At 48.0% G+C, this 26,010-nt stretch overlaps 1 protein-coding gene across 1 annotated transcript in view; it reads right to left on the reverse strand.

Moving 5' to 3' along the window:
• Positions 1-22,990, reverse strand: part of LOC111157453 (sterol regulatory element binding transcription factor 2) — a 56,785-nt gene extending 33,795 nt beyond the window's left edge. The window contains 1 exon segment of the mRNA XM_022518863.1: positions 22,768-22,990. Coding sequence (XP_022374571.1) covers positions 22,768-22,855 — 88 coding nt within the window. The 5' untranslated portion in view covers positions 22,856-22,990.
• Between the last annotated feature and the right edge of the window lie 3,020 nt (positions 22,991-26,010).

A 26,010-nucleotide genomic window follows, 5' to 3' on the forward strand; every position in this document is an offset into this window, starting at 1 on the left:
TGGGTCTGGGCTATGAAGAGCCTTAGGTCAGGCAAGCAGAAAGCTCCTGGGGGAGCTTCATCGGGCGGCCGAAGCTCAGCAGTTAGTACTTCCAGCGTTTGATCAGTTCAACCCGCTGGCAAAACGGCATCTTGTCAGATGAAGGATTACACTGTGCGGCAGTATTATTTACCAACACCTCAACACTGCTGTGTCCCCCTGACACTCAGCCTGCTGTGTGTGGGAAGGAGAAATGGGCACATTGCCACAAATACGGTAACTGGGACCCAGCAACTCCTTGTGTGTGATTAAACTAAGAAACGTCCTTAAAATCAGAACAGAATTTCCACAAAACACACTTTACTGCTGACACAGTCCAAGCACAACACAAGATTTATAAAAACTTCTAAGGAAATGCTTAAGAGAAACCGAAGACTCTGTTGAGCTTTCCAGAATTCCCATAAAGTTCTTACTCTGGGGGATCAACCCAGAGGCCGGCTTTGTGAGCCCAAAAAACATGACTCCCTGATTGACTGTTTCAATCCATGGAAAGCTAAGGAAGGCACAAGGCAACAGAGGCCAGAGGCCTGGCAGACAGGGCACAGACTTTGGCACCAGCTGGGTCTCAAGGTGCCACCGACACAGCTGTGTGAACGTGAGCAAGTCACCTCTCACACCCTGGTTTCCTCACCAGGGAAGGCTGCCTTAAGAACACGTGGCTTCTTTGTTGTGGGGATTGATACAGTCATTTGTGCAGAGTGCTCGGTGAGAGGCAGACCTTTATAAAGGTCGCCGTTAGTGGTCATTCCGGAGCACCGAGCTCCTGGGCACTTGGCTCCACTTATCTCGCTGGTCGAGTGTTCTCCAAAACCTTTCTTGGAGAAAGACATGGGCTGGCACAGCGAAATAACCAGCAGACGTCACAAAGCTTGTTCACAAAGCAGGTTAAGAGTGTGTAGGCAGATGGGATGCGGTGGCTTAAATTAAAAAAATAAATCCTTTCCAACCCACACATGACAAGCTCCAGCGGTGTTATCTGCAGCCAGGCGGAGAGGCACGGGGCTGAGTGGCGCGGAGGGGCCCCTTAAGACCAAGCATTTGAAGGAAGAAGTAATGGGAAGAGGCTCCCTGAGCCCATGCTCCAGCAGGGCACTCTGGGCCTTCCCGGGACCCCATCTGGTCTGCAGTGACAGAGGAGGGGACGCCCTGCCAGCCAGAACGAGGCCAGGAGAACTGGGGCGCGGAAAGCCCACCCTGGGTGCAGTTTCGCTCTAACGCTCCACGCCACGCCCCGTGGGAGAATCCTGATGTCTGTGTTTGCTGCTCTAATCACTGGAGTGCCACAATGACGCTGGCTCTCATTTCCGCCGGGGGCCATGAAACCCAGAAAAGAGAGGCGTGGGAGAAGGCACAGGTTTTATGGGGCTTTGAAAATGAAGTTCCAGATCCTGCATGACGAGCTGCGGTCCCTAGAGTGGAAGGCCAGACTCGGGCCTCCTGGGAGGCCCCTAGGCCTGCAAACCTGAGCTTACCTGGCAGGGTGCTCCCAGCGGTCACCTTCCCCAAACAGGCCACAGTCCCATTTTTTAGCTGCTGCTTAAAGTAAGGGATAAGTCTGCTAAATAAAGTAAGTTGGGCCCCAAGAAACTACACTTGGGTTTTGAGCTCTTTAAAAGCTCAAGTTCATAGCCCAAATCGGAGGCTGCGGCTGTGACCTGTGCACTGCAGCCATCCAGAGCCTCATCCAGAGAGACCCCAAGTTCATGTGCACTTCGCGGAGCTTGCAACCACCAAGCACTTTGCCTGTCCCAGCTAGCACATCCACCTGAGAGTAAGGTGACCCAGAATCTGGGCAGATTAATTCTGGCCAAGGATACAGAGTCTAAAGCCCCAAATGAGGTAACACAGTCTCCAAACTGCATAGTCCGTCAGGCAACAATCCTTCACTGGGCATCTGCTACCTAGCCCAGATAGGCGCTAAGAGACGTCACAAAGGTCATTTATTCTTCTTAGATTTTGTATTTCGTTACTGCCTTGTGTCAGATAATGTTCTAAAATAACTTTCTTTTTTTAAAATCATAAAAGTCACACTATGGAAAAAATTTAGAAAAAAGTTAAAGGGAAAAAAAATCTGCAATTCCACCTCCCTGAGACATCTACTGTCGATGTTTCGATGTGTCCTTCCCAAGAGCAAGGCTTGCTTGCACGCGCGGGTGCACACGGGTAAGGACAGTTTTACAAAAGTGGGATCGCACTGAACATGCTCTGTTGCACCCTGCCCCCCTTATTCAGTAAGACGTGGAAGTGTTCCGTGTCAGCCATTACGGCTACGACAGCGTTCTCTGGGACAGTCCCAAGTATGCATCGTAACAGGTGGTACTGACACCCTAGAATTTCACCATTTAGTGATGACAAATGGCTATTTTCCATTTTTTAGCATTAACAACTTTTCTTTTCTTTTTTTTTTTAGATTTATTTATGGAGGGGAGAGAGGGATGGAGAACCTCAAGCAGCACGGAGCCCGACGTGGGGCTCGATCTCACAACCCTGAGGTCATGAGCCAAAAGCAGGAGTTGGACGCTTAACCGACTGCGCTGCCCAGGTGCCCCCAGTGTTAACAACTCTTACAAAAATCTTTTCCCACTGATCTGATGATTGGGATAAACTTCTAGAAATTGATGGCGGGGTCAAAGGACAGGTTTATGTGCTTCGGGGAGGCTATAACAATCTATGCTTTTCCCCACTGTTTTGGTTTGCATGAATGAGCGCTAAATGAGGCTGGATGTCTCCCTGCCCATTTTACTGGCCATTTGTATTTCTCCCTTTGTAAATTGCCTGCCCTTGACCTTTGTGCATTTTTCTATAGGGCTACTTCTTTTTACTGATCCGAAAAAATTTCATACACTGTGGGTATAACCTCCTTATATATGTGCAAATATCCGCCACAATGTTATTCTTTTTTATTGATGTACAGCTGACATACCATCCACTTTATTCTTCTTTAAATTTGTTGAGAAAAAAGAGGGGCACGTGGGTGGCTCAGTCAGTTAAGTTCAGGCTCAGGTCACGATCTCAGGGTCCTAGGATGAAGCACCTCCCCCAAAATCAGGCTCCCTGCTCAGTGGGGAGTTTCTCCTTCTCCTTCTGTTCCCCCGCCTTTCCCTTGCGCCCTGCTCCTGTGTGCTCTTCTCTCTTAATCTCTCTCAAATAAATAAAATCTTTAAAAAGACAAAGTTGCTGAGAAAAAAAAATGGCACGGGGTTAAATTATCATGCCCTAGCCCTATAACCTAAAGTTTTACTTCTCTGGGCCACAGTTTTCTCACCTATAAAATGAGGCTGAAATTACACCCACCTGGCGGGGACGCTGAGAGCGCGCGTGCACGGACTCTAAGGCACAGGGCCTGGCCCTCGGGAATGCCTAGTGCATGCTATTCGTGGCAGGGTTTTTTGACAGTTTTGCTTGGACTCTTGTTTTGAAAATCTGAATTTGTTCCAGTGCATTTGGATTTATCAGGGAACAATTTGGGCCTATCGTGAATTCTGTGTTTACTTATGCATGAGAGAAACACTAGAAAATGCAAAAACATTCCCAGCTGAAATGAGCCACACAGGAGTACACGAAATGAGCAAAGGCGCACACCTCAAACATCCGCCAGCTTCGTCAGCTCACTGCACGTGTTACGAACCATAACCATCCACATCAGGACCAGAACTTTCCATTGGACTGTAGACTACCCTCCGCCCATCACTACACAGGAGCTCGAATACTAACGCCCACTTCCACAAGCAAACCTCAGACCTTTTTTAAGGTAAGGGGTCCTATCTGTTGTGGTATTTCTGTGTTTCTTACCCACTAAGTATCTGTAAAACTGAGCTGTTTTATTAGGTTCTTAGCTTCCAGTCTTTTTATTTTCTTTTTGTTACCGCTGAAGATTTTGAGTGTTGTCACCCAAATCCCACTTCCCTAACACGCTGTGGTTTGCATTACATGATTTTCCTCAGTGTGGGGATTTTTAGGAACGGATACGTTGCATTACAGCAGAACAGCCTATACACAAATGCTAATACTGTGTAATGAAATTATATGGTTTTTGTGTTACACTGAAAAGGTCCCGCATCCCCAAGATTAGGATATTCACCTAAACCTTCTTCATGGAGTGTTGTTTATTTAATCTTGCTCTACATCAGACCTGCCCAACAACATAAGAACACTGAATAAATGTGGTATGTGATGTCTGTAGGCTGCTGGGAATCAGAAGGACCACAACCACTGACTGAGAGGGAGATAAGCACAAAAGTTTATTCCCAATAAGCAAGCTTCTTAAAAAACAAGTATCCTGGGGGAAAAAAAAGAAAAGAAAGAAACAAGTATCCTGAATTCAAGCTGATGATCCTATCTTCCCTCCTTCCTTCCTACTTTTCCCTAGGATTTGTTTTTTCTAATAATTAAAAAAAAAAAATCAAATGCAGACTAGTATCAAACCTGAGTGTCAACAGTGAGATAACTTTTCTTTTTTCCACCATTTTGCTATGTGTAATCCCCGCTGCTTTCTCAGGACCTGAAAAATGAGTTACCCCCCCTCAGGTCACCAGATGAGCAGTTCAGAAGCTGGGCTGTCAACTACACCCTTCTGCGTAGAAACCCTGAAATGCAAGACTGTAAAGAGCATAGGGACAATAGTTAAGAGGCAAACTGGTGCCTAAAACCAATCCAAACACCAGGGGGCCCATTTGCTAAGAAGCTCATAGCACAGGGATAGCATCATGTACTTTGAGGGAATTCTGGGTCACCTTCTTGGGGGACAGGGAGTCCGGAGGAGGGCTGAATGACACCGGATGGCAAACTAGTGACTCAGGCATCCTATGTTTTAGGCGAGGGATGAGTAAACTCTTTTTACTTACAAAGAAACCACAAAAGGAAAATTGGGCAGGGAGGTGGAGGTTCTCAAATATTTGTGTTGCATAACACACACTTATGTATCACTGCATATATCAAGTATTACATAATGAGCTAGATGAAAATTAAGAGAAAAAGAAAGCACAAAGGGAAGCGAAGTCATTCTCAAATGGCATTCTGGTCTGCTCTGTTTGGCTCTCTCCCTGTCTGCCCGGCTGGCTGTTAGGGGCAGCCTCAGAGTCCCAGCTGAGCTGGCCAGTCCTGCCTCCTCTATCCGGCACAGCTGGTCCCCAGAGCAGCTCCCAGTTTCAACCAGGACAATGATCTTCAGCACGACCTTCAACTGCTCTTTCTGTTTCTTTCCTCTGCCAGAAGTTTACTATGAACTTCTGGCAGGTCTCCTTTCACGGTATCAGAGTTTCCTTGCTTAACTTCCATACTCCGCCTTGATTTCAACCGCAACCTCCTACCCAGTAACAACTGTCTTCTTTGAGTATCTTGTTGGTCCAACAGTCTTTCAAATCAAATCAAATCTCTAAAACACAAGCGACAAAGCTTCCTACCGATTGCTCCCTCCCACTCCAAGGGATTTCACTTCCCACTCACCTTAGCTCATCATTCACCTGGGGAAAATACCCACACCCTTTTCTGCACATGTCTTTGGTGGGGTTAGGGAATAGAGCCTTCTCTGTGACTCCCGTGCCCCACCTTTTCTGCTCTTTACCACCCTCTCTTCCCGTCTGAATTTCACAATTCCATTTCAAAACCACTTAAGGATTACTCTCAACTGGCTTCTCTACCTCAGATCCAGACATCTTTGAGCGCTTGAAACCAACTGTGATTTATTTGTTTAGAAAAATTATCTGAGGGGAGCCTGGTGGCTCAGCTGGTTAAGCATCCCACTCTTGGTGTCAGCTCAGATCTCAGGGTGGTGAGACTGAGCCCTGCCTCTGCACTGGGCGTGGGGCTTGCTTCTAAGTCTCTCTCTCTCTCTCTCTCTGCCGCCCCACTCCCAAACGACACCAGCACACACTCTCTTAAAAAAAAAAAAAAAAAGAGAGAGAGAGAAGAAAAAGAAAAAGGGGGGGAAAGGAAAATTATCTGAAACTTAAAAATAAGGCAAAAAAAAAAAAAATGTCCTTTTAGAGTCATACTAGAGGTAGCCATGTCTATCCTGACTACATCAAGGTCATCTGATGCTCTAGAAACATAAATTTGTCTGACTTTTATTTACCACAGATTAGACCCACATTCTGTAAAGTTAGATGTTCATGTAATAGAAAACTGGTAAGCTGTGAACAATTTTAAAAAATATAAACTCGAAGGCTTTATTTTTATTGCCCTGTAAGACAGTAACCAGTTCTGCAACTAAATTTGCAATCTTATTCCTGCATCCTTTTTTTAAAAACTACATAAATATCTCCTTTACCTTTTCCTTTGACCCAGCTTTGTCATCTTGATGGTTTTTTCACTAATAATGTTAATAAATCTCTGATATGTGCTGATGATGTCTTAGTGTAAGAGTAGGTTTTTCACATATAAACATTTTTAGTTTGCCACATTAAATATAGTAAGTTATATTTTTAAATTTTTTTTGATATTTTGTAATTCACAAGTGCATGGACAAAATCTTCCACTCCTCTGTACCTCTTCAACCATTAACCATTCCGGACCATTCCGGCAGTTTAAAAAACTGGCATCAATTCCCTGAAGTGCTCCCCAAAGCAACTTTTCATGCAATCTGTCAAAATGGCAATTATGCTTTCTGAACCAAAACTAGAAGGGACATATCACCTCATAATGGGACAAGATATTTTTGAAATCCAGGTTATCCTGGAAAATCTGGACAAATCTGCAATTTCTGTAAAGCTTCTACTTTTGGTGAAGTGGGTATGTAAATGCAAAAGGATTTAAGCGTGTTGAGCACCCACTGTGTGCTGGCCTAGAGAGATGATAAAAAAAACTCCTTGACCTCAGTGAGTTAATGAAAGTGACATAATCACAGGGGCAAGGAGGACACAGGGCAGGTGTAAGTGGAACAGCTTCCTGAGGGAGCTAGACTGAAGGCTGATGGGCACCCAAAGTGAATTCTAGGCCCAGGGAATCTCACAAGTCCAGGCTTGGAAGCATAGAGCTAGCACAGCGGGCTGCTGAAGCGAATAGGCAACTGGCAGGAGCCCGGGCTGGGCAGGTAGTCAGGGTCAAATCATGTCAGGTTGTATAGCTCATGATAATGAACCTGGTCTTTCTCCTTATCAAAGAAGGAAATGCCGTAGCAAGTAGTCCAACGATGCTCTAGGAAGGGGAGCCTCTCTGGCCCAGTAGTTGCTCCTGCTGGTTTGTACAGGGGAGTCTGCTGGCCTCCCCAGAACCCCACGACATCACGAACACATTAAGTATTCTGAGCACAGACTTAAGACTGAATTCTGACGTGTGAGGATAATATTAAAATAGCTGAAACAAAACTTGGAGAACTTCATCAACTGATGAAGAGAATCAGAATGCTGATTCAAGAAAAGTTCTGGCTGGGGTGCCTGGGAGGCTCCGTGGGTTAAGCTTCTGCCTTCGGCTCAGGTCATGATCTCGGGCTCTCTGCTCAGTGGGGAGCCTGCCTCCCCCTCCTTCTCTGCCTACTTGTGATCTCTCTCTCTCAAATAAATAGATAAAATCTTAAAAAAAAAAAAAAAAGAAAAAAAGAAATGTAAAGTTCTGGTTATATACGAGGCTCTAGAAAATGGTCCACACCGGGAAATAGGCCACCTCTGAGGACGATGTGAAGGACGTGTGGCCACGAATCATAGTAAGGGAGAAAAGCAGGATGTCAGAAAGCTAAACCAAGAACTATCTAGAAGGCCAAACAGAAAGGGGATTCCCAAGTATAATTCAAAGAGAACTGGCTGAAGAAAACCGGGCTACCAGATTAGCAACGCCGGGCCATGAATCTAGTAATGCAACTGCTGTGCAGCCTTTGGAAAAGAAATCTCCCTGAGACTCAGTTTCTTGTAGATATGTGAATGATCCAAACTCTGATATGTGTATATATCACACACACGCGTGTATGTGTATACACATATATACACATTTTATAAATATATATTCAAGTCCATATATGTATGAATATGTCCAGAACATTAAAAAGTATTTGATTCTTTCATAGTGTTTTTTTTTTAACCATAACAAATATGAAAGGGCATCATCTCCAGGTTAGATTCTAATTTAACCCTTGAATAAAAGTCAGTGGTCACCACTGATTTTTTTTTTTAAAGATTTATTTGAGAACGAGAGAGTGAGCATGAGTGGGAGGGGCTGAGGGAGAGAAACTTAAGCGGTTCGATCTCACCACGCTGAGATCATGACGTGAGCCAAAACCAAGGGTGGGATGCTTAACTGACTGTGCCACCCAGGCACTAAACCACCATTGATGTTGAAAAGCAAAAATAACTCAGTGATGAAGCTAATAAACTTATTTTCTAATCAGAGATCACATTTATGTATTATTTTAAAGTACACAGGTTGTTATGACTAAAATTACTTTCACAGTGATTCTAGGTGGACAACATAGTAACAGCTCTCACTGACAGTTACTTAGTACTTTATATAAACCCTAAGACCAGTATTACTCCTTTGCTTATTAATAAATGAGGAAAATAAGATTCAAAGAAATTAAATTACTTGCCTGAGTCCCCTCATAAGATTACAAAGTGGCTGAACCGAGATGTGATTTGAGATCAGATTTTGGTTTATCTGAATCTCTCCTCTATGCATACTATTTTCCCTATAAAACAACATTTCCTGGATTTTACATTTGTGCTCATCACAACTTGGGAGAGAGATGCGAGAGAGACCTGGAGTGACAATAAAGTAAGGAGAATTGAGGGGTGTGGTATAGAGGGGGGTGCTTATGTAATCCACCTCATTATTTCCAATATTAAATTCAATGTTAATGGAAGATTAATCTCAGGGTAAGCACGCATGTAACTGACTCACTGGGGCAACAGGGGAGAGATATTTTTGCCTGCCTATTTGTATTCTGTGAGCATTCCTTCCTACTCAAATGATTACATTTATTCTCCAAATGAGACTTTCTGCCTTGATAAGATGCTTTTTCTAGAAGTCTCTCTCTCTCTCTCTCTCTTTTGAAAAATACAAAACAAATAAAGACACATCAGTTAAGACATGCATTCAACAAACATTAACTGAGTTTGTTATGCACCAAACACAAAATTAAAAGCCTTCAAGAGGTACATGTTTTTTTTCCTTTTTTTTTAAGATTTTATTTATTTATTTGACAGAGATCACAGGTAAGCAGAGAGGCAAGCAGAGAGAGAGGAGGAAGCAGGCTCCCTGCTGGGCAGAGAGCCCGATGCGGGGCTCCATCCCAGGACTCCAGGATCATGACCCGAGCTGAAGGCAGAGGCTTCAACCCACTGAGCCACCCAGGTGCCCCAATGTTTTTTCTTTTTAAAGATTTTATTTATTTATTTGATGGAGAGAGAAAGCACAAGTAGGCAGAGAGGCAGGCAGAAGGAGAGGGTCAGTCTCTCCATGGAACAGGAAGCCGGATGCAGGGCTCGATCCCAGGACCCTGGGATCATGGCCTGAGCTGAAGGCAGAGGCTTTAACCCACTGAGCCACCCAGGTGCCCCAAGAATCTTTTGTAGTTGATTTTTACTACTATTTATCTCCTGTTTGTGTGTGAGTACATATTTATACGCAAAGTTTAAACATTTTTTTCCCCACTGGAGAAGAACCCCATTAGCACTGCCCCCCAGTTGTTCTCACCAGCACGCGCCCACATACCATGGTATGTGAACCTTCCACTCACCCTGGGAGGTAGCAGTTCAGCTACTCTTTGAAAAAAGAGTTAGTGTGTGTAAAGTGAGGAGAACGGTGCCGACATAAAAGTTCGTGAAAAGTGGTGGTGGTTACACGGGAAGAAATAAGTCCAAGTCCAAGGAGGGGATGGCCTGCACATGGTCACAGGCAGGTGGCTGAGCGAGTGGCAGTCTCCCCTTCCTCTTCCCAAGCCTGTGCTCTTCTCACAAGTGCCCTGCCCCAGAAGTCCCCGAAAACCACCCTGCGGGCCTTCCTCTCCGGAATTTCCTCCCTGCGCACGCCCAGCCTCCGGCCCGGGCTCAGAACCCTGCAGTCAGCAACCAGGTTCGACACCATGCAAGCGCCCCACCCTGGGTCCCAGTCCTCACTCAACACCCAGTTAGAGGCATCAGACTGCTGGCACCCCACTTTTGACAGGCTGTTCCTCTTATTCCACCTATTACTTTTCAATGCCTGCTCTTAGGAAGAGGTTAAGAAGAGACTTTGAGAACCATTAAGAAGAAAAAACCTGAGCCAATTAGTGGCAGCGCTAATAAAAATAGTATCTAATTGTTAACATTTACTAAACTCTTACTAGTTGTCCGCAGTTGTGTTAAGCACTTTGCACAGATTCCCTCATTTAATCTCCACAACACTTTGACACCATTATCACCTCCACTTCACAGACAAGGTAAATGAGACACAGAGAGGTTAAGCTGCTTGTCCAACGTCACCGAGTCAGGTGGTGGAGCTGGAATCTGAGGTCAAGTTCTCAGCCACCACGCCGCACAGATGCGTTGGTTCTATTACTGAAGGGAATTCACCAGACAGACCCCCACACCCCAGCCGGCAGATGCTCTGTAAGTGCCTCACTCAGGAATGAGAGCCAACACCCCCCACTGAGAAGGGGAAGGACTGTCAGCTCTGGTCTTCCTGCATTTCCGCCTAGTCACTTGCCCCTCTCTGCACTGCAAGGCAAGGCTTTCCCTCTCCTGGAGAGACCGAAAGGTGAGCAAGATGGAGAGTGAGACTCCCAGGAACCCATCCCGCACCGTCCTGTTCTGGAAGACAAGGACATCACACTTCACAGCGCCAGCTGACCAGTGGCCACAAAGTCAGGCGCAAGCAGAACCACCCTCCCGACTCTCCCAGGTGCAGAGTCTCCGTAGCAGGGGATCTCAACCCTGCTCAGTCCTAAAGCCAGCCAGGCAGAGGTGAAAGACCCCAGTAACCCACCATCCCATCCTTCCGCTCACGGCCACCCTCAAAGCTCCCTAAGACTAAGGACAAAACAAATACTTGGAAAGCAGGTTATTAAGTCATGCTACCAACACCCCCCCCCCCCCCCGCACCTGCACCACACCTGTGGGTTACCCTGCTAGGCGCTGGAGGCCACTGAGCACCTTGCCTGGGACCCGGCCCAGAGTCAGGGCTCAAAAGGGCTGGTTCCCCTCCCACCTCCCAGTCTCACAGCGAAGACAGAGAAAGCCAACCAACTCCCATCCAGTGGGATAAGGGCAAGAATGGCCAAGCGCCTCACGAAGAAAGGGCTGTCAGGGAGTAGAGACAGGACTGATCCGTGCTGGAAGGCAGTGGACGAAGGGTTTTAAGAATCAGAGAGAAGGAAGGTTATTGCAGGCAAAGGAAACGGGCTGAACAAAACCACAGCACCAGGGAACGCCCTGCAAGCAGCTGAAATGGAGAGAGTACGAACAGCAGGGACAGATGCGGCTGCTTACAATTAAGTTGGGAAAGGCCTTAAGGGCACCCTAAGGCATTTGGCTCTCCTTGTGGAGGCCAAGGGAGGCACAGAAAATGTAGTGGACATTTGCCACTTTTGTTGTTCGTCTGTCATCTGGCTGCCCCTCCCCCCAGCACCCTGATATTCCTTGTGGAGAATCCCCACTGGGTGGTCTTGGTGGGAGGTCAGGCTTCCTGCCAGTCAGCCTGGATTCACGCAGACCCCCAACCAGGGGCATGGCTCTTGCCACGGAAAGCAGCGGGGTCCTCCCCCAGCAGCCCCTGGGCTCGCCTCAGCTGAGCCCTGCAGCGGAGCATCCCCTGGTTCTGGCCCGTTTTCCACGCTTGGCTCTGTAGCTTTTCTGGTCCGTCCGTGTGCCACTGCCCTTCCAGTAAACTCTTCCGTTCATGCTAGCCAGAGGCAGTTTCCGCTGCTTACCACCAAGACTCCTGCCTGATTGAGAGCACAGAGACGCAGCAGAGGGAGGGACCCGATCAAAACCGCCTTTGAGAAAGATAACGAACAACAGTTATCAGGATGGTAGCCTGCCAACCCCACATGCCCAAGCGCCTTTCGAAAGGGCTGTTCCCTGAGCCTGCAACGTGACTCCTCTCTCCCGCCCCCTTAGCTGTAAGAGCCCAGCTCGCAAGGCGCCTCCACAAGAAACCTTCTCTGATCCCACGACTCCACTCTTTAGGTGCCCCTCCTGGATGCCACCCCAGACCTGTGGGTTCTCAGACACTTCGCCGCTTGAGAACCTCAGTCCTCTACTGTACTCTGGCCACGTTGAATCACATGTTCCCAGAACACGCCAAATTATTCCCAACTCTGCTCCAATTCTGTCAAAAATGAACACCCTGACACTTTTCCTTCCTAAAGTTCTATTCACTCATCCTTCACATCTTGGCTCAAATGCTAAAGTCCCTGTGAAGATATCGCTAATTCCCTTCGCCAGTGCTCAAAAAACCTTGGAGTTTGTCTCTCTGCCACGGCCTCTGCTGCATTTCACTTTGTAAATCCGGCTGTTCGGAGGTCAGCTCCCTGAAAGTGGGGACAGTTTCCTTCATATCCAATACCCCAAAGAATCTAACACTGCTGTGAATATAGTGGATACTCATTCGTGCTGAACTGGTCTGAACAAGTTTAAAAAAAGTTGTTATTTATTTATTTGACAGACAGAGATCACAAGTAGGCAGAGAGGCAGGCAGAGAGAGAGGAAGGGAAGCAGGCTCCCTGCTGAGCAGAGAGCCCGTTGCGGGGCTCGATCCCAGGACCCTGGAATTGACGTGAGCTGAAAGCAGAGGCTTTAACCCACTGAGCCACCCAGGTGCCCCTAAAAAGTTGTTTCAAAATTTTTAAAGACTTCTGACCAGAGCAGGGTCTCCTAAGACAGGCTTCCTGAGTCAGGATACCTCCCACCTCATTCCCACAGGGAAGGAAAGAGTATGGGCACCCACGTTAGAAGGCCCAAATTCAACTCCCGACTCCCATCAGCATGGGAAACCTTGGGCAATTCATTTTATCTGTTTCAGTGTCTCACCTGCAAAATGGGAATAAAAAGCAAGCATCTACCTCACAGCACTGTCAGGAAGACAAATGTACCCAACGAACTTTTGTAAATTACAAGGCTTCACCATAAATTTCACACTTAGCCAGAAGCATGGTCTCCCCCTGTTGCTGTGGGACGGTAAAGGCCCCAGGCGAGCGAATATCAGTTTAACACGGCAGCTCTACATCTGGTCCGCAGCCGGATTTTCACCACTGGTCCAAACCAGACTCTGAACCCAACAGACCAGTTCCACCTGCCAGATCCAGAAGCCAGATTATAAGGGACATTCTGACACATATTCTTTAGCAATTCCAAAGGGCCTAAGTGCTGCAGAAAGGGCTGTGCTTTTCCACTTTCCAAGCCAGTCAATGGTTTAGGATTTTTAAACAGAGGTTCCCCAGGGAGCCTTACCAGGAGGCCCCAGTCTCTGGGATCCTGCTACTCTTTAAAAAATTCCACAATGCCCCCGCCCCCCAAATCCACAATGTCAACCAAGTTTAACCCTTGAATCCTGTGGTGCGAAAATGGAACATTTTACCCTGTACTCTGTGACTGCTCCTTTGTGTCCCGCCCACCACACCTACAAAAGCCCTTTCAAAAGGAAGAAATAAACATTTCAAAACTGTATTACAAAAAAGGCCCTTTGGTCCTAAGAGTCAACTTGAGAAGTGAAGTTCCTCTTTCATTCTCAGATACAGTCAAAAGGGCAAGTCAGTTCCCGTCCTCTTCCTTTTATGTGCTTTGTTCACTTCTTGCAACACCTGTGACGTAGACATCTCTAGTCCCTATCTTATAGCAGAAACTAAGGCTCAGAGAAGTGCTGCAGGACCTGGGGGAAGTCACTTGAAGTTCAAGTCCACAGCAGACCCCTCATGATAAACACATGTCCCTAAATGTGTACCTGAGCAGAGGATCCAGGGTCTCTCTGGCCTTCGTCCACCACACCAGCTTGTGTTTGCAAGCAGGAAGTTCACTGACGTCAGACAGAGATGTAGCACAAGATACAGGAAAAGTACACAGGTTTTGGGGTTAGACCTGTCTGGAGTGAGGTCACCATTCTATCACTTACAAATTGTGTAATCTGGGCCTCAGTTTCTTGTCTGTAGCACACCACAGAACTGGGAGGAAGGATTAAAAGCAAAACCACATTAGGAGGCAATGTAGGTCAAGGGCCCAACACCCTAGCTTGTTTACCCCACCAGTGCTGTAACCAGACCCCGGCATAACACAGGTCCTGTAAAGATCTCAACTGCATGCCTGCCTAGACACAGCGACTGCAAAACCTGGTGAAGGACAGAAAAGTAAAGGCGACCGTGGGGACAGTCAATAACTAATAAAGAAAAAGATGAGTCACATTATCCTAGAGAACACCAATGACTTTTAAAGTTCAAAGGAAGGTAATATGAGAACGGAGCTATTCAGAACAAAGGGTACTCCCTAAAATGTCCGCTGATTTTGGTGAAAAGTAGTCTTAAGAGAATTACAGCAAAAGCAAGCAACTTCCAGAACACCGTTTATAGTGATGGAAAGCCCCCAAAATGTTTTCTAAGAGGACACACTTAAATTTCAGGGCTCCATGGGCTGCCACCGTGAAGCTACATTAAAGAGAGCCCAGACAGAGAAGAGAGTCCCAGCGAAACAATGTAAAACAAGAAATCATTTCACAAGTGCCTCAAAGTGGAAAGCTGAAAATAAGGAACTGCTCCACATTAAGGAGCATTTTTTAATAGGAGGCTCCATGCTAGGCATGGAGTCCAACACGGGGGCCCAAACCCAGAACCCTGAGATCAAGACCCGAGCTGAGACCAAGCGTCGGACGCTCAACAGACTGAGCCACCCAGGCACCCCAAGGAGCAATTTTAAAAGAAAAGAGAGCAAGCAAGCCCGATGAAGGATCACTCCAAGAGACCGAAAGTGGCAGAGTTCACAAGCACGAGGGTCCTGGACAAGCCAAGGGAACATCTGAGACCCAGGAGGTGATCATTCAGAAAGCTGGTCACTACCCACAGACTGTCCAGTGGTCTCGAATACAGAAAAGTCAAGTGAGGCACGGCGAGGCTGGGACAAAGGCGTCTGCATGTGTGTATTACCGGGAGCGGAGGGAGTGGCGTGAGCTTTGAAATGGCACATTTGGCAAAGGCAGGCGGAATAAAGGGACCAGAGTTCTAGACTCTGCCAGGACACTGAGGGGAATCAGGCCCTCTTCCACACACTGGTAGTGGTGTAAATTGGTATATCCACTGTGGACAGCAGCTTCCTTGGATTTCTCAAAACTGCAAACACACGGGTTAGTTCCTGCCCCTTCCTTTTATACGTTTGATACCCTTGGGTTCTGTGGCATCAAATGTAGATATTCCCATCCCCACCTGGACCCAGCAATCCCCACTTTCCATCATTTATCCCACACTTACACCTGCACATGTATGAAATTATGAATTTATAAAGCTAGTTACTGGAGCACTGTTTTGGGTTTTTTTATTTTTTTATTATTATTTTTTTTAAGTAAGTTCCACACCCCACATGGAGCCCAACTCAGAGCCTGATCTCAAAACCCTCAGATCAAGACCCGTGAGATCAAGAGTTGAATGCTTAACCGATAGAGCCACCCAGGTGCCCCAGCATTGTTCTTAATAGCAGGGCTGGAAAAAACTCTCAAATGTCCATCAAAAAGGGATTGGATGAATGCGTTGCACGGCACCCGTGCCATGGAAAATCGCACAGCAGTGAAGACTGGGAAGATCCCCAACACACACAGTTAAGTGAAAAGGCAAAGGTGCAGAAGAACAGAGCTTGTCGCACGCTACCTATTTGTGCAGAAATTTAAAAGGCAGCAAATATTAAAATCCACATTTATCTCTTATATTTGCATTAAGGAAGTTCTGAAGAAGGTAAAAGAAACTACAAAATGAATTACTTGCAAGGAATTTGAGCCAGTGGGTGCTAAGCAGATGGGGGCAGGCCTGGGAGCATGACTTTTCACAGTCCCCTCTCACATTTTTTTATTTCGCCATGTGAACATACTGCCTTTTTGAAGAAATAACGATCTTTTCCAAGTAAGTGACAGTCAGCACAGTAATCACAGTAATGTTTAGTACTGGAGAGTTTCCAAACTGGAAGGGCCATGGAGGGTAGTGTGTAGCAGCTCTAACCCACCTAGTGATGTAAGCTCCTCGTTGGGAAACAGGCACCAACAGACTGACTGAAATAACTTGCTCCTACCTGTTCAGAACAATAGCGTTTATGTTGATGGAAAGATGCAAATGATCCAAACGTCCCATAGGAGGTGGATGTGCAAAGGCCTGCCTATTTGGGTGGATTACACTGGACTATATGGCTATCCCACGTCAACTCTTTCAACACCTAGGAACCTGTATGTGAAAATGTAACAATTTGTGCACACATTAATAAAGTTCAGCCAGAATCCAGAAGATACAGTCTGATAGTCAGAAAGCCCTTTTTGAATCAAGTTGTTCAAGAACTTTTTAAATTATGAACTGGAGAAGAGAAAAGATCCAGTGGATACAGACACAAAAATATATATTTTTAAATGCCAATACATGAGCTCAGTAGAAGAACGACAGAAAAGACTCTTCAATAACAGGTCCAAGGCCTGGGTGTGAATGCAGAACAGTGTTTGTCAAGGGCACAGTCGAAGAGATCCAGGGAGGAGAAACCCAAGGAGATTGGTTCAGTGGTCTGAGCAATCCCAAAAAACTTTTATGTCCCAAGAAATGGACTAGATGAGATCAGGAGTGAAAATCAAGTAGAAAGCAAGCTGTGAGCAACAGTAGCTCTTTCAACCCAAACATGAGCAACAGTGATATATAGTCAAGTGTCAAAACAAAGTGTATGTCCTGAAAAAGATCTGCACATGGGTAAAAAGCAGATCTGTACTTCACCTCACTGAGCAGTTTCCCCAACCATGACTCACTGGAGAAATGTGTAGTCGGTTTCCACCCCTCCCGGCACCTCAGCCTCCCAGGACTGCCTTGGCCACACCCTCCCCACACGCCAGCCTGGCTCATCAGGTCAGCCACTCCAAACTCCCCATTGATGGGGACACCTAGCTGGGGGCCCACACAACACCCTGAGTTTGAAGGGCCAGCCTTCGTGAGACACACCTTTACAGAGCACCTGTTCCGTGCTAGGTAGTGTCCCGGTCTCTGCCAGAGACAGCACGGACTGCAGGGAGAGACCGCAGAGGACAAGGCGGTGCTACCCAAAGGCTCAGGAATTGGAAGTTCCTCAGCAGGCTCGGAGTGGGGAGGAGGTCTGTATGAAGGCAGGTGTCTGGCGCAGTGAGCCCTCCAGAGCCCCCCAAGTAGGTACAGTGACTGACAGTTCAGTCCCATCAGTGTATGTCACCAAGGAACTCAGAACACCAAGGATAAAGATCCTACAACCTTCCAGAAGTGAAAACAGGTGGCACAAAAGGATCAGGAAGCAAATGGTGTCCAAGTTCTCAACTACCAGAGGCCAGACGACAATTAGGCAAGGCCTTCAAACTTCTAATATAAAACTAGGTGCAAGCTGAAATCCTAAACTCGCCCAAACTATCAAATTGGCGTGAGGTTAGAATAAAGATATTTTAAGACACACAAGGCCCCCTCACCGTAAATTTACCTCTAATGTACCCTTTCCCAGGAAGCTACCAGAGGATGAGCTCCATCAAAACTAGGGAGTAAAAAAAACAACAACTAGGGAACGGGGGCTTCAATATCACCCCCCAGGGTAATGGCTAAAGTAATCCCATGATAAATGTGGGATGGTAGAGCTAGACAAACATCAGATGGGGCAAAAAAGAAGGAGGGCTTCAGAAGAGACGGTGACAAGGGGGATAAAAGCAACTAACACCCCACTGAGAGTTTCTGTTCCAAGAATTAGGGCTGAATTAACTGCCAGGACATGGAAAGTAAGCAAGTGAGTAACTAGTGCTATTATAAGCCCAGGGAAAAATACAAACCCAAGAGAAATTAAAACCTCCACCCAAACTAAAGCTTGCACACAAATGTTCCTAGCTGCTTCATCTGTAACAGCCGAAAAGTGGAAATAGCCCAGATGTCCATCAACTGACTGATAGATACATGAAACATGATGTCTCCACACGAGGCAACACGGTGCTGCAACACAGATGAACCTCACCATCAGGCCAAGTGAAGGAAGCCACTCGTTGTAGGATTCCATTTGGGCGAAGTGTTCAGAACAGGGCAAATCCACAAAGACAGAAAATAAATGAGCTCACTGAAAAGTTTCTTCGACCTCCTCCAAAGGAAACAGCTGTCTCTAATTGCCATCACCCACGCACTCCTGACTTCTTTCTGGCTTATCTAGACTTGGACCCCTTCATCTGACGGCTCTGTCAAATGTCGACCTTCTAATTGCCAAATCCCATGACTTCTTTCGTGAACTTGTCATCCCTGATGTCCTCTGCACCACTACCCCCATCATCCACTAACCACTCCCTGAAAAGCTCTCCTTCCCTTAGTTTTTATTACACTTTCCTCACCTGACTGGACCTCCCAGTTCTACCTTCTCTCACCTCCAGCCTCAACTCCAGTGACTACTCCTCAATCTCTATCTCCAGTTTGACCTTCTCCTGAGTACTGGCCTCTGATCTCCTAGTGGATTTCCCAGCCACCAGCACCTCAATTTCTGCCCAGTTAAGGCAAATGTTTATCATCTCCCCAAACTAGCTCTTCCTGCTGGCTTCTGAACTTGCCCAATGCCCCCAGGATGGAAGCTGGGATGGGATCTTAGAACTCCACCTCTGCTCTGCCTTCAGGATGAGGTCTTTGCTGAAGCCCCATCCTGTTATGTCCAACAACTTGCATAATGGCCACTTCCTATCCCAACCCCATCGCCCTCTTTATCATTTCATACCCGGATGCCTGCAGCTCCCCCTAACTGGTCTCCCTGACTCCAATCTTCTTTGCCCATCACCACACTTAAATTTTCCTAAAATCTGCGTTTAATGGGTCATCACCCTACTCACTCAGCAATTCTCTCTCCACATTCCACAATACATATGCATCAGGTATGAAGACTGTCCGGTTTGGCTCCAACTCACCTTTCAGAACTTATCTTCTACCTTTTCCTTACACACACCATAGAGTCCAAGAACTCACCAGTAACCCTTTATCTCCAAGGCAGCTTGATCCTTCTCTGCCATGTGCTTGTCTTGCTGATGTTGCCACCCACCCTTCTGGGCCTCATGAGAAGAACACCTCCATCACTGTGCCTTTCCTGATCCCAGTGGAAAAATATCTCACCTTTTTGCGTTTCCAGAAGACCTGTTTTATCACAATACATTTGGCACTTTCCCATAACACAGCTATCTGCCATCAAAGAAAGTGCTCTAGATAATCTATCATCAGGGGCCTGGGACCTGGGACAACAGAGCATCCTGCAATGAAACAAGGCCCTGGAGATCAAGTAACACAACAGATTTCTTTGTTGGTCCTACAGTATGTTTCCTTTAAAAAACAAACAAAACCCACTTTAAGCCAACATTTAAAAATGTGGATATATCACATAAAAATACCAACTTGGGCATCCCTTAAAAAAGAGAGGACAGATCTCTCCAAGAGGCCTCCCTTGCCTACCCCGTCTAAATTAGTCTGCCCTGGTTATTCTCTATAACATGGGTTTGTTTGTTTATTTACTTTTTTATTTATTTATCAAAGTGAGAGAAAGAGAGAGCAGCAGGCAGAGCAAGAAGCAGACTCCCTGCTGAGCAGGAAGCCTGATGCAGGACTCGATCCCAGGACTTTGGGATCATGACCTGAGCTGAAAGCAGACACTTAACCAACTGAGCCACCCAGACATCCCTATTTTTTTTTTTTAAGATTTTATTTATTTACTTGACAGACACAGATCACAAGTAGGCAGGCAGAGAGAGAGGGGGAAGCAGGCTCCTCGCAGAGCAGAGTCCGATGTGGGGCTGGATCCTAGGACCCCAGGACCATGACCTGAGCTGAAGGCAGAGGCTTTAACCCACCGAGCCACACAGGCGCCCCTATTTTATTTTCATGTGTCCTGCCAGAAGTGTTCATTTCAGTTATTTGCTCAGCTTGTTTCCTCCCTCAAGAATTTAAGTTCCCTGAGAGAGAAGAGATCGAGTATGTCTTGTTCAAAGCGACCCTTGGCACTCTGTCCATCACAGGGGTACTGAGAAGCCACCAAAGAGATGTGCTGAATAAATGAATGCATGTGGCCTCCTTGGGCTCACATCCTTGAAGGGTCCTCATGGATTACAGCAAGAATGATGTTGCCCAGTGAAGCACTCTTGCCCTCCTGGACTTCCTGGAGATAGGCATGAGAGCTCCAGGTTGCAAATACCAACAACCCCCCCACCACACACACAGACAGAGTTAAGTGTATGTATTCATATCCAGTCTCTTCCCTATCTGACTGGCTCCTACAAGCAACTGATCCAACCCAACCCCAGGGGATGTGTCTAGTACAGCTTAGAATCCTCCCTAGCCCAAGGTCACTAAACTCATTCAGGCATTCCACAAATACTTAGTTCTAAGTGCAAGAAACATAGCCGGAGGAAACAGAACGACCAGGCCCTCATGGAGCTGACATTCTGGGGAATGGATGTGTAAGAATACAAGGATATTTGTAGCTGTTTTAGATCACTGGCCTTCAGCCCACCCAACCCTTCTTGCGCTCCAAGACCCCGATGAAAGGCTACCTCCTTGGAGTCGTCTTCCTGGTGTGGCAGTCTTTACCAAGCTCCTTCAATGTTGATTTTCACTTACTGTAAGCCATTCTGTACTCAGCATTACAGTTTTATTGTTATTCATCTTAAGTTCCATGAGGCCATAAAATTCTCTTTCCTATCTTTCATGTTCCCTACAGCTCAGAGACCAGAGCTGGCACTTGAATGCTTGCTGACCATTATAAGACAGGGAGTCAGTCATTTTTTCCCCAATCTGGTATGGGGACCTGTGAATCCATTAAACCACTGTGGTCGTTTCCAGAATATATATTTTACTCAGAAATCTACAGGGGAAAGGCTAATACTTAACCACTAGGAAATTTAACACATTACAAATTAAGATAAGCAAGAATCAGTTATGGAATGAGAAGGCAAAATGCACAGGACTTTCTTCATGGGAGCTTGCTGATGGGCAGCCTTAGTTAGATGTACTTCTTACTGGCTAGGTAACCTTGGGTAAGTTAATGAACCATGTTGAACCTCTGTTTCAGGATCTCAAAGGTGATGAGAGCAGTATAACAGATGTTATCTACCTGATGAAACTGTTAAGGATTGAGAACATTAATGTGTAGGAGCGCTTAACACGGTGCCTGCCACATAAATGCTCAAATTTGTTAGCTACTCTTGTTGAGTTTCAAGAACCTCTCTTCTCCATTTGTTAACACATCTCTTTACCTAGGAGCACGTAGTGGAAAAATCTGTGGTTAGACCTGGTGCTTCAATTAAGGGTCTTAGCTCATTGCCAGGAAGACCAGAAACAGAAGTCAAGGACAAGCCAAGGGGTTAAATGTCACAGAAGCAAATCCTTTTCAATTAGCTGCTGCCACTGATCTCTTCCCCTGGAAGAGAATCTTCTGCTGCCTCAGTGTCTTCATCTGTACAATGGGGATGGAGCCGCCGTTTCTGCCTGCAAGACCGTAATGAAATTCTGGACATGACTGTACTTTATAAACTCAAGAGCACAATGCACTTGAGTTAGTGGTTAAGAGCACGGGTTCTGGGCAATCTAAGGTGAGTGACCTTAGACAAGCAAACATCTGGCCTCAGTCTCCCATGGGACTGTAGTGAGGAGTAAGTGAAACAGTACAAAGAGTCTGGGGACTAGAACATCAAAAGAGCCCAACTCCTGAGAGTTACTATTATGGTTATTAACCTGTTCATTGGACTCCTCACCCCGAAGGGTCAGGTGAAAGCCTGATACAGTGACACAAACACTAGCCCAGGAAATGGGCTCTGAAACCAGCTGTTTGACCTTGGGCAAGTAGCTGACCCTCTCCAAACTTTGGGTTCCCATGGTCGTAAAAATGAGAACAGTGCAAGGGAAAATTCCCTGGGCTCCTACCAGCTCTTCCACTTCGCTATAAAGGTCGCCTGAACAAAGGCTACCCGCTCCCCAGCCTGTCCCCCGAAGGGCCACAACTCAAAATTCTCGCTGTTCAATTCCCTTTGCAGCGCGACAGCAGGAGCGCCCGGGTCTCCATCCCGGGGAGAAGCGCCCACACGCCGCCGCCACCGCTCGCTTCATCAGCAACTTGCTTCTGCAGCCGCTCCCTGCCCAAAGTTTCCCTGAGCGCCAGGAGACCTGGCCGCGGGTCAACGCTGGGAAGACCAGAGATGAGAGCAGAGAACCTGGGGACTCGGTTTCGGGGATCCCACAGCCGCCCCCGCAGACGGGCGGGGAGTGACAGGTGTGATGCGGAGCTCAAGCGACGGAAGAGCGGGACCCGGGCGGCGCGTGTAGGCGCGCGAGGGAGGCGGCGGCCGTCCGCTCTCCTCAGGCCTCTCCCTCGGGACACTTGCGACGCCCCCGCCTCCGCGCTCGGGCCCCACGACCCCCACTCTGCTTCCGGACACGCGGCGCCGCAGAACCGAGAGCCGGGCGGGGGCCCAAACCCGGAGCGCTCCAAAGGGATGGGTTCCGCCGGGCGGACCGCGCGTGCTGATTCTTCCCGCGCTAGCCAGGGCCGCGGGGGGTGGGCGCACGCGCACCCGCGCGCTGCCGTAACCCCTTCCTCCCCGCGCGCCCCCGCACTCCCACCCACCCACCCACCCACCACTCACCGTCGATGTCCCCCAGGGTCAGCTCGTCGCCCAGCTCTGTGAGCGTCTCCATGGTCTCCAGACCGCCCAGCTCTCCGCTCTCGTCCATCGCCCGGCTCGGCACGGAGGCCCCCCGAACCGTCCAGCTCAGGGAGACGCGGGGGCGGTGCCGCCGCCACCGCCCATGACACCCGACAGCCTCCTCCCGGTACCGCCTCACCGGCCGGTGCCAGCCGCCGCCATGTTTGCGCCGCGCGGGAGGGGCGGGGCGGGATTCCCCCGCCCCAACCCGCGCCCCCTGCGGCCCCGCCCACAGGCCGCGCGCCCCCTTGTTTGTTGTCAATGGGACCAGGCTCTTCGTGGCCAATCGGCTCGCGAAGCGGCGCGTGGGGTGATGGCGCGTCATCGATCAGCAGCTTAGATTTGCATAGCGAGGCCCCACCCCTCGCGGGCTCCTAGCAAATGCGAAAAGAAGCCTCTGGGTCCTCGGCCCAACCTTCCTCCCCAGGCTTAAAGGCGCCGCTCACTTTTCCGTTGGGTCTGCCTCTACAAGCTATTCCATCCACCGGCTGGGGGTTGAAGGGTTAACACTCTCCGCCCCCGCTTGCAGGTCGCCCCCGGAGCTAGCTCTGAGCACATTACGTCACCTTCCCAGCTGCTCCCCCGCCCAGCCTGCCTGGGAGAGCGGGTAGAATCAAACCTGGCCCCCCAACACTGCGGCCCGGAGGGGTCTGGATCATTCAAGTCGCGTTCCTCGCAAGCCCCTTACAAAGGCGGAAATGGAGGCTCGGCGCGGGCCGCGGACTGCATTTTACAACCTCCACGCCTTTGCACCTGTCGCAGCCACGCGCCAACTCCGGCGGCCCTCGCGGGGGTAGCTCAGAAACGCCTGCAGACGTTCAGCAGCAGTGCTAGTGCCCGGGACCACAGGCCCCCCGGGGTGTGACCTGGGCAGGAGCGTTTTCACGGTGCCGCAGAGATTCTGACGCGCAGCCCGCCCGCCCGCAGATTCCCGCTCCTTCAAGCACCTCCTTGCCCCATCTTGCAGCTGGTCGCGATGTAAACACATGTGCAGACTAACAGGAGAGCATCCTACGGAATAAAAGTATGAGCGCTCAAACAAGTGCGCAAATATTAAGTTCAAAGACGCTCATCACACAGTCCTCCCCGTAACTGGGACGAGCTGGGAAGCCTCATAAAGGAGGATGAACAGTACATCCACACAGTGGGATACCATGGCATCAGCCAAGATTGGGCACGTAAATGTCTCCCTATGGACAACTCTCACAGTATACTGTTAAAAAGGAAAAATAGGTTTCCTAAGAGATTGCTGGTGCTCTGGGGTCAAGAGGTGAGCACACAGACCCTGGGGGGCAAACACACGGTCCCACTTAAGCAGTGTGACTTTGGGCTGCCTACTTAACTGCTCTAAGCCTCAGTTTTGAAATCTCTAAAATGCGGGGAAAATAGGGCCCTCTCAGTTTGGAAGATTAAATGAAATCATTTGCACATTCGTTTCATAGTATTTATTGAACATTTCTGACAGGCAAAAAAGAGGCAATTCCTGCCCTCTGGGAGCTTCCAGTAGTGACGAGAACAGACATTAAACAAATGTGAAAAGCAGACAACAGTACAAGTAATCAAGGGAAAGTACTGGGTGTGAGGCAACTAACGAAGGATTCAGACATTTAAGATAAAATCTAAAATTCTTAAGAATCACATCTGGTGTAGCCAGGGCAACAGATGATACGGACAAAGGCCCTGAGGCAGGAGGAGCTGCTGCCGCCACTGAGCACTTGGCATAAGGCCTGACATATACAGAATGTGCCCATACACAAGAGCTATGGTAACTGAAGACACAGGGATCTCTGTATTCACATTAAGGGCTAAAAGGCTAGAGGCCCAACAGCCGAGAGTCCATCATGGTTACCGAGTGGTTGGATTTAGGGTGAATTTTATTTCTTCTTGGTATTTCAGTACTGTTTAAATTACTTCTTATAATGAACATGTATAACATAGGAAAAAACAGTGACTTATTTTGGGGGGAAAAGGACAATGTTTCTTCACTGTTCACATGCAGACTATACAAATTAATCTCACCCTGAAACGGAAAACCAGACCCTGCTGCTCTGCTTGGGACTAAGCACAGACTTGGGCAGTGCCACCTTCGACAAGGCCTCTCACAGGGCCCCCCCAACACTGAGAGGTGACTGTCTGCCCGCCTACCGTAACTCACTTCCGTCCAGTGCTCTCCCAACCCAGAGCCTCAATAAGCTGCTGCAAAGGGCTGAATGAGCAGCAGGAGGTCAGGTGAGTGGGCACAGCACCTGTCACTCCGCGCTGTCCCCACAGCTCCTCTCTGAACCTGCCCAGGGGCTGCGGTGCTATTAAAATGGCCGAAGGAGGCACAAATGAAGGGTCAGTAGAAACTGCAGAAGAGGGGCACCTGAGTGGCTCAGTGGGTTAAAGCTTCTGCCTTCGGCTCAGGTTGTGATCCCAGGGTCCTGGGATCGAGCCCCGCGTCGGGCTCTCTGCTCACCAGGGAGCTTGCTTCCCATCTCTCTCTCTGTCTGCCTCTCTGCCTACCTGGGATCTCTGTCTGTCAAATAAATAAATAAAAAATCTTTTAAAAAAAATTATAGAAACTGCAGAAGAAAGCCGACCACACCACACCCATCCTTAGCAAAACACTGGCATTCTCCCTGTGGCCTTGGGTCCCAACTCACTGAACATTGCTTCCAGTTGGCACTGTGCCCTGGGTGGGAGAAAAGAGTCCGACTCTCAGGGATGGAGCAGCTTTAGACAAGTCACTCCTCAGGACCTGGGTTCTTCACCTGGGAAGGGACGGACCAGGCAACCATATATCCAGAGATCTACCACAGACGGGGCAATCACTACAGGGCAGAGAAGTGAACTTTGAATATGCTTTCTCATTTACTACCCTCAATGCCTCCCTTTTTAGGCCTCTGCTCAGAGTTCCTGTCACTCTCTCCCTCCTCCCCCAATCTTTGAGGATGTAGTTGTCGCTTCCTCCAGGATTAGGCAAGAATGTGTACCCCACAGTTTGACAGAGAGATTAGGCTTGGGGATGGAAAACAAGTTTGCTTTTGGGTAAGCTGAAACATGAGGACAGAGTGTTATCAGTGGCAAGAGGGCAAGTACCATCAGCTTTGGGGTCTCAGAGGATACAGCTCCCAAAAAGAAAAGAGCAGAGAGGAGAGACTAAGCTTAAAAAAAAATGCTTTGGGGGTACCTAGATGGCTC

Source organism: Enhydra lutris, unplaced genomic scaffold (genome assembly GCF_002288905.1).
Source record: "Enhydra lutris kenyoni isolate GAN:26980312 unplaced genomic scaffold, ASM228890v2 scaffoldscaffold55, whole genome shotgun sequence".
Taxonomy (NCBI): Eukaryota; Metazoa; Chordata; class Mammalia; order Carnivora; family Mustelidae; genus Enhydra; species Enhydra lutris.